At 34.7% G+C, this 9,123-nt stretch overlaps 1 protein-coding gene across 1 annotated transcript; it reads right to left on the bottom strand.

Annotated features, from left to right (window-relative positions):
• Positions 1 to 1,898: 1,898 nt before the first annotated feature.
• Positions 1,899 to 6,502, bottom strand: LOC127074837 (uncharacterized). Its single transcript, XM_051016227.1, has 3 exons — positions 5,914 to 6,502; positions 4,713 to 5,827; positions 1,899 to 3,006 (listed from the first exon to the last, which is right to left on the bottom strand). The coding sequence occupies exons 1-3, from the start codon at positions 6,254 to 6,256 to the stop codon at positions 2,938 to 2,940; spliced, it is 1,527 nt and encodes a 508-aa protein (XP_050872184.1). The 5' UTR covers positions 6,257 to 6,502; the 3' UTR covers positions 1,899 to 2,937.
• Between the last annotated feature and the right edge of the window lie 2,621 nt (positions 6,503 to 9,123).

Below are 9,123 nucleotides of genomic sequence, written 5' to 3'. Positions count from 1 at the left end.
AATGTTGATCTCACCAAACAGCATGTGAAATGAAGATGTCTCTAGATGTCATCTCTCCATAAATGCGGATATCAGGTTTGTGTTTATCTTCGTCAAACTGGTTCTCTGAAGTGAAGATAATTCAGACCTAAAAATCAAACTATCTGTCTGTTATGGAAGAGCTTGTGGAATCCTCGATGTCAACTTCAGTCCATGTCCAACAACCTTCAACTCTTTCTTCGAACTTCTCTCCTGAAAACAATTAAAATAGATATTATAAAACACAACATAAAAAATTCAAATATTACTCAATATAAAATATACGTCATTTACTTACTTCACTGAGTCATAAATGTCAAGCAACATGAAACTCGTACTTCATCAAAAGATAATATCATACGACCCTCCTGGAAAGCCAACCGGCTATGTTGAGATGCACTAGTATGTTCTTCCTCACCAGCCAACGTCAATGGAACGCTCCGTCCTAAACCACAATCTGGAATCTTACCGTCCTTGCCTCGTGTTCGAACCACTATAAAAAAAATAATAAAAAAAGCTCAAACCGGAACACTTCTAAAAAGAGTTCCAATGTGGAAAAAATCACACATCCGGAACACTTTTGAAAAGACTTCCGGTGAAAATAATGAAACACCGGAGGACTTTTGTGAAGAGTTCCGGTGTACAATTTGTTATTCCGAAGTCTTTTGTGAAAAGTTCCAGTGAAGTGAAGAAAATCAGAACACTTACTAAATGTGTTTCGATGAAATGTGAATTGAAAGACTTGCTAAATGAATTCCAATTTGCAACGATGAAATGCGTGTTTCCGAAAGACTTGAAAAGAGAGTAAAATAAAAATGGAAATTTTAAAAATATAACTTGCTTATATGAAAGCATTTTGATCTAAAAAATCATAATACAGGGATAGGGGAACAATTTATGGGGATAAAATTTTCATCTCACCATTTAATGATACTTATTGTTATTGGATAAGATCTCACCATTAGAGATGTTATAACTGTATGTTTGGTTGCATGTTGAGCCGAATCAAACATACCTTTAGAGTATTCAACAGGCTTTGAGTATGTTTGGTTTCTAATTATGGAAATGATTCTTTCTCCTCAAATAGATTTCAATAGAAGCAACTACTTGTAGCTTTTCACTTTTGGCAAGATCGACTCCGTTAGAAAATATTAATAAAATAAATATCAAGACTGGTGTGTCATGATTTCTCACCTTTTCCCCTTCAAAACAAGCTGTAACTCTGAAAGTTGAAACAAATACCGGACACAAAAAGCATGATAAACTAAACTTAAAACACAAACCATATAAAATTTATACAATACAAAATTCTTAAAATGTTTTGGTTATTGATCTTCCTTTCGTTTCCCTGTTGTCAGTGTAGTGTTATTTCTCTAGGTTGGATTAAACACTTTAGAAAACGTGAAGATTATTTTTACCTACATTATAATTTTAAAACATAGTCAGAAAACCTTTAGTACTTCTTCCACCAGCTCTCATTCCTTTTGTGACTGTTTCTGTTGGGTTATAGTTTATTTTTACCAAAAGGTGTTGTAGAACTTTCTAAAAAAAAGGGAAAGCGGTGTAGTGAAAGGTGTTGTTGACAGCTTATTTTCAAAATAATTCTTAGGAAGAGACGATTTAGCTCAAAAACCTATTTCAATAACCTTTTCAAACAAGATATACATTTTGATAATGTCTCGCCTGATGATAAGAGGACTGTAGAAGAAAATGATACTCCAAATCCCACTGAGCATGATATTGACGAGAATAAGCGGGACTACAGAAAGAATAACACCTTAAATCGCATTGAGCATGATCTCTCAAGTTTCTGGCAAAATCTTGAGATATATTTCAAGGACAAAAAGAAATGTGTAATAGTATCTAAACACATAGTTAAGTAATTGTTATCATCAAAAATATTGTGCACTATCTTTTAAACAAAATTGTATGGCACATCACAAGTTCAATTCAACAAAATATAAAAATCCACGAGATATAGAAGATATTAGTTGAGTTTCTTCTTTACCACAGCAGCCAATTTTCTAATTCAATCTTGCTTCATAAAGGAATAAAAGTAAAAAAATGGAGAAACAATAACAAGAGCATGCATCCCCTATCTCCTACCAGAAAATAATAACTTCCATCCAATCTGGCAAAGATTGCCACATGTAAAGTTTACAACTTGATGAGTATGCTGTCCAAAAACCACTCATGAAATTTGAGTGTTGTCTAATGAAGTCGAGCACGAGATCTTAAGTAGGATCGGTCGGTTTGTGAAAGATCATAAGACTCGGATCATTAGCACGGCACGTAAGATCTTACCAAGGCACGTAAGATCTTACCAAAGGACGAAATGGCAACTTTACGATCTTGCTTCGGAAAGCTCTTTATTGACCACGCCGGCGATGAAAACGATCTTTTACTGATCGTAGCACTCTCAAACAGCCTTAGCATGTAAGATCTTACGATCCAGCACTCGATCTTGACTACACTGTTGTAGTCACTTGCCTAGACACGCTCATCATAGCATTCTCAATAATGCCCGGTTGAAGCCATGGGGATTTGCAATATGGAACTTTGGAACATATGGGTGACACACTGACACCCATGTTTCGGACCATAAGGCGGTGGTAGCAGTCTGTGAAGCAACTTAGCAAAGATTTTATCACTTCGGGATCTTCACAATGAACCCAAGGTTTATCGACTTTTATGTACAGCTTAAATAGGCTTTTCACAATCTTCAAAATGAGGTATAAAATTTTCCACATCACCAACAATAGCCACGAGCAGATTCAAGAGCCACAACCCGCTTTATACATTTGAGTTCAGTCAAAAACACCGACTAAGGAGTGCTTGATCTCGTCATCCAACAGTTTGGAAATGATGATATCATAACATCTTTTTGGTGGATACTGTGAAGCAGACAGACTTCCAAACTCATTTTTCAAAAAGCCATATCATCCACCTAGACAAACATAGTCTATGAAGGTGCTCTGGTAAGTCCGCCTACAAAAAAAAGCAGTTATAAAATCAGTAATGATAAAAAGAACTTCAGTACAGTTTATTCCACCTTCACCAAGAACTATCAATTTCATATATCAAATCATGTACAAGGTGTGCGTCCAAATGGAAAAATTGAAATATTAAAATACTAGAACTCAAAATTATACAGGGGGCCACAAATTGACTGAAGTTCAAAATATAAATATTTGAGCATTGGCAACAAAAAGATATATATAATCATCTATAAACAGTTAATTAAAAATAATAATCAATTCAAAGTTGATCATTAAAAATCAAAAGTATACCAAGAAAAATAAATTGGTTGGTCTATACAAATTGTAAGGAACCCAATTTAAGAGAAGAGAAAAGTATTATTAATGACTAAAAAGAAACTATTACAGAGATTGAATTCCCTATAATCCCATAGCAACGCTCCTCGAAAGAAGAAAGAATTCCCTGGCCCAATCCTAAGGTTCTAATACACATTATACTGAATAATCCCCTTCTTCCCTCTCACACACCTCATATACTCATTGTGCTTATGTGAGCTTCTCATTGTGCTCACATAAGCTATGTTTTGTTGAGAGTTGTGATGATGTGAGCTTCTCATTGTGCATAATGTTAATTAACTTGCATTATGTCGCTTCATGGTTTTTAAGAATCTTGAAAAAAAAAAAGCTTTGGTAAATTTGAACATGCTGAGATCTGATGAATCTATAAATGGGCTTTTCAGCACAATATCATTAATGAGATGAAAGATAGTTTCCTAAACTATAGACCAACGACTGAATAGCATGGATGGATGAAACTAGCATTTGGCTTTTGGTCTATTGTTCTTTCAAATATCAACAGTCCTTTCATTCACTCTTATATGCATAATCCTAGGTTAAGACCTGATTACATGCTCTACAGGCTTTATTTTGGACTCATTGCAAACAACCACATTTAATGATGTCCTATATGACTTTGTGTGGCAGGTTTAATATTCACATGTATTTTCTATCACTCTCTAAATAACTTGCCAACACATCTTTCACCTCACTATTTGAGCCTTTCTATCCATGGGTCCTACCTCGAAGGACTAAAAGTCAACAAAGCTATTCAACCAATTTAACAATAAAAACACATATCAGGCACAAACATTTTCAATTTCAAAGTAATCATGCAGAGCTATGTCTATAATAGTGTTGTCAAATATTGGCCATGGAGAATTGCGGTGGCAGATTTTTTACAACCGCAAAGGCCAATCTGTGAAGGAGGGCGGCTTAAAATAGCGTGCTTTTGGCTTTCCACCACCCGCCGTCAATAACGTCGGTCCATACCTATGCTGTCAATCCCAGATTGCATAGTAGAGTGGCTGATCCCAAAACTAGGATCGTGGAATGCAGATGTCAATCGTGCCGCGCTGCCACCCCAGACTACTAACATAGGCCCAGACGCATTACAAGATCAAGCAAGGTGACCAGATGAAGAAACAGACATATCTTATATGTTATTTAAGTGCATCCAACTGTTTTAACTTTCAGGTCAGTGGTAATGTAAATCTCACTTTGTGGGAACAGGAAAATCTAATTAAGTGCAGGATATCTCATCTATTGGAAGAATTTTTATGTTCAAAGTTGAAGATTCCTACTGCAAATGCTACAAATAAAATACCATCCACTTGAGTTTTATTTGCTTAATAGTTTATTCCAAGATAACAAACTTACAATATTCCATGCCGAAAAGTAATTATCCGTTGAAAGCAACCAACTTTTAGTATTTGATAGATAATCCAAATTCTGGGTGCCAGAATCAAAATCTAGCAGCTCATCATCATTACAATCATATGTCCGTCTCCTCTTCTGTCTAGCTTTTTGTTTCTTCCTTTTCTTAACTTTTCCAGAAGAAATGCGATGAAAGCTAGAACAATCTTCTTCTGTCAACAGCCCATCCTCATCTATCAGCATATGTTTATCAGAATTGCGGAAACCAATTTGATTATACACAAAAACAGACTCCCACAACTCAGGAGTTTGGCACTCTTGCGACAACCTATAGTAAAGAACCCAAGACTGAAGTCCAAGACACTTCACCACTTCCACAGTTGCCATCTTATACCTATTCTTGAAAATCATGGCCAAGCTATTACCATCACTGGGAATTGCAGATATCTTCGTCACAATCTCATTGATTTTTGCCAATGACTCCTTGGCTTCTTCATCCCGCAAAAGTCTTAGAAGCTGCCTCCCCTGAGCAATCACAGCATTTAATAGCAGCATCAAGTCAATAGATCCAGAAACCCCACACTTCAAAAGAACAACCACAAACAACCGAGAGACATCATCCAAACATCCAAATTCAACTCTTGGGTCAAGACATTTACAAAGCAACTCCACAAAGTAACAGAAATCCTTCTCTTCAAAACTAATGAGAAGATGCTCACACAAACAAGAGAAAGGCTGCTCTTCTAAGAAATCTTCAATAACTTCCCACACATCACATGAATCCTCTTTATACATCAAATCCTTAAAATAACGAACAAAAAACAGCCTATCAATAAGAAAAATATCACCATCTTTCACAGACTCGGAAAACTCAATAGATGACCAAAATTCAGGCACATTGTCTAGAAAATTCTCAACTGTTTGCTGAATGTCCAAATCGAGAAAGTAATGAGGCTTCGTAGCAACCATTGCAGGTGATTGTCCATGCTTTCCTTTCCACTCCAACTCTTCCCAACAAATATCCCTATTTTTAAAAGCAAACTTAGTCAAAGCTCTCAATCCTTTCCCCTGCTCCAATCCAGCGAATGAAAACCACTGCAAAACACGTTTAGGGTTACCTGCATAACATTACCAATTTACCATAAACAACCAAAATTCACAAACCAAAATCACAGTGCATAGAATCAATGAAAAAAACACTCACTGGTGAAGAAACTCTCGAGAACGCAAGAATTGCGGGATAAAACAGAACCAAGTTTTTGCGGCGACTTATCGATCATCAAATTGAGCAGCTGAGACGCGAGATCGTGCTTCTTCTTTGGAACTCTTAGAAAATTGATGAAAAGTGCACGCTGTTCGCGAGGCGTGACGTGGTTGAATCCAGCTAGGGTTTTGCAGAGCCACATTCGAGCTTCTGCGCGACCTGCGGAGATTATCGCCGACCAAATAACGGTTTCTAATTCCTTCAATAGTTGGATTCTCGGTTTCAGCGATTCGTCTTCTGTGTAGTCGCTTTGATTTGGCTCCGATATGAATAAATTTATCATTTTTTTAACGTTTAGGGAGTTCCGACGAAGAAAGTGTTGATTGTGAATATGGGGAAGTTGGAATTTCAGTGAATTGACGCTCGTTGTGTGAGAGTTTCGGTGGAAATGAAGGGAAGCTGCAATGGTCTGAAACCCTAACGCGATGGAGGAAGAAGAAAGAGGATGGATAAAACCGCGTCGTGGTGATTCTTTTTTCGAATATTTGAAGAGCAGGGCTTTCGAGATATTTGAATCACTAGTCAATCAAATTCTTTTTTTTTTTAAGACAAACAAACTTATCATTAATCAACTATTCTATCTGTTCCTTTTCAATGTCACTTTTTAATTTTTTTTTTTTTTTTTTTACGCATATCAATAAATTTAAGAGATTAATTACTATATATTGTCAGTGTAATTTTACACCATCGGTTCATCACCATCACTCGTTTGTATTACTTTATAGATTTTTAAAATAAAAGTCAAACTTCTTTTAATATCCAACGTCTATAATTAATTGATGGTGTAAAATCTCGTTTGTATTACTTTATAGATTTTTAAAATAAAAGTCAAACTTCTTTTAATATCCAACGTCTATAATTAACTGATGGTGTAAAATCCTTTTACACTGAGAGTGTATTTCAATTAATCTCTAAATGTAATCATTATTGCTACTTTTTTGATAATAATAATATTTTTAACTATTTATTATATTCATTCTACTTTTTCTCTCTCTATAATAGTTACTTATGAATAATTTTGATAAAATACAATTAATACTACCTTAAACTTTGTAAATGACACTTAAAAAAAATAAAACTTTTTCAAAAAAAAGAAACTTAAAAAGGGAGGAAGTAATGTTTAATATAAAGAGGAATCAAGTAAAAATTATTACACCCAAATGAAGATTTTTTTTCCTTTTACTAAAAAGTGGACAGAATTCGTTTGGCATTTAATAAACTTTATCTCAAAGTTGGAATGGACCCGACTTAATACTAGAAATAATCAAATTAAATGTTAAGTTACCATCATGGTTTGCATGGATAGCTTGCACAACCAATTGAAAGTCGCTCTCAAAATTAACATATTTCATTTGTAATTGAATGGCTCATATCATGGCCTCTTTTAGTGTCAACGCCTCAACTTCTATAATGGAGTACCGACTTACATCTCAGGCTAATCCTGCCATGATAAACTCGTTGCAGTCTCTATAACACCTTCATATATTCGTTGTACCCTTTGAATATTAAATCCAACATCAAAATTACAATTCACACACCCTACTCTAGGTGGCTGCCACAAGATTTGCTCTTGGTTTTGTTGCTTATTATTATTATTATTATTATTATTATTAGGTTTGAAGTTTTGTGCCATGAACCAATCCTTCCAACTATGGAATGCATGCATCCTTAATTTATTATCCTCTTCTTTCTCTTTGTTCCACACCGATCCATTTCTATTATTTTGGAGCACACATAATATAATTGTTACTCTACCTGCAACCATCATATCCTTCTTACTACAAATATCTTGAATAATCGTCATTGGACTATAGATACTAGAATACTCATTTTTCTAGATCACTTCCTCTTCTTAGACCACTTTGATTGTGTATCCACAACTTGTACCATATTTTTACACTATAGATACTAGAATACTCATTTTTCTAGATCAACCCATCCTCACTAACATCTTCATATAGGGTCACTTTCTCAATTTTCATAACTACTTCATGAGTAAACAATTGCTTTAGTTTCTGAACATCTCATTTTACTATTCATAAGCATAATAGTTGCAACCTTTATAATATACACTTCTTGGTCTTGTGGTGCACTCACCCATGCTTTTTGTTCACTTCTCAACCATGACTCAGACATAACATTAATTTTACTCTCATCCTCGGGGTAACAAAAAATTCATTTTTGTTAAAATTTTATTATACTTTTATTTGAGTTTTGTTCTCTATAGACCATAATTAGATTTTAGCTTATGTTTAATTTTTCAGTGAAAATATTGATTTTTAATGAATTCATTTTGGTTTTAAAAAAGTGTTGAATGTAAAAGGATTTACTTTTTTTCTAAGTGAGAATAAGAAAAAAAGCAAGAAATTATTTAGAAAATAAAGTTTCACTAGCATTGGTTAGCAGGAGAGTGATGATTCCTACATGAGGTTATGCAAAAATCGGTACGGTGCATCATTACCAATCTCATATTTTGCTAGATAGCCAGCACAAGCATTGTCCTCCTTAAGACTGTGAAATATTTTCATCGTCATTCCCCATAGATAAGCTTTTTAATGCTGTGAAGAATCGGGGTATAGTGATGTCTAGAGTCGTCTCAAGTTTTTGGAGGCCCTGTGTAGCCTAGCCACAAATTAACCATGGAAAAACAAAATAGAGGCTCTATATACTCAAGATTTAACCTAGCAAATATTTTATGAGGCTCTATTTAACTATAGTTTAACCTTGAAAATTTGAGGTCATGTGGGGTAACCCGCTTTGCACACCCTCAAAGACAGTATTTGTGATGTCAAACATTAAGACACTCTATGATAAGCTTTATAGAAGAGTCTGAGTCAGAATAACACATTAGGTTTTTGATACCAAGTTCTTAAGCCATATGCAATACATGATATACCGTCATCAACTCAGCATGAAGGATATTTGAATAACCATTATTACATGCAAAACTGTGAACTCGAGCACCATCAGCATTTCAAATCAATCCACCAAAACCCTAGATGTCGGGATTATCGAGGCTACTGCCATCAATATTCAAAATCTTATTACTACATTTTTATGCATTATGTGTGATCATTCTCGTTATATGAGACAAATTATACTTGAGAAAACATTTAGCTAACATATTAACATAATTTATTGTGATGAGTG

The sequence above is a fragment of the Lathyrus oleraceus genome, chromosome 4 (assembly GCF_024323335.1).
Source record: "Lathyrus oleraceus cultivar Zhongwan6 chromosome 4, CAAS_Psat_ZW6_1.0, whole genome shotgun sequence".
NCBI classification, from domain to species: Eukaryota; Viridiplantae; Streptophyta; class Magnoliopsida; order Fabales; family Fabaceae; genus Lathyrus; species Lathyrus oleraceus.
Note: the sequence above shows the minus strand (reverse complement) of the source record. Positions and strands in the feature narration are given on the sequence as shown.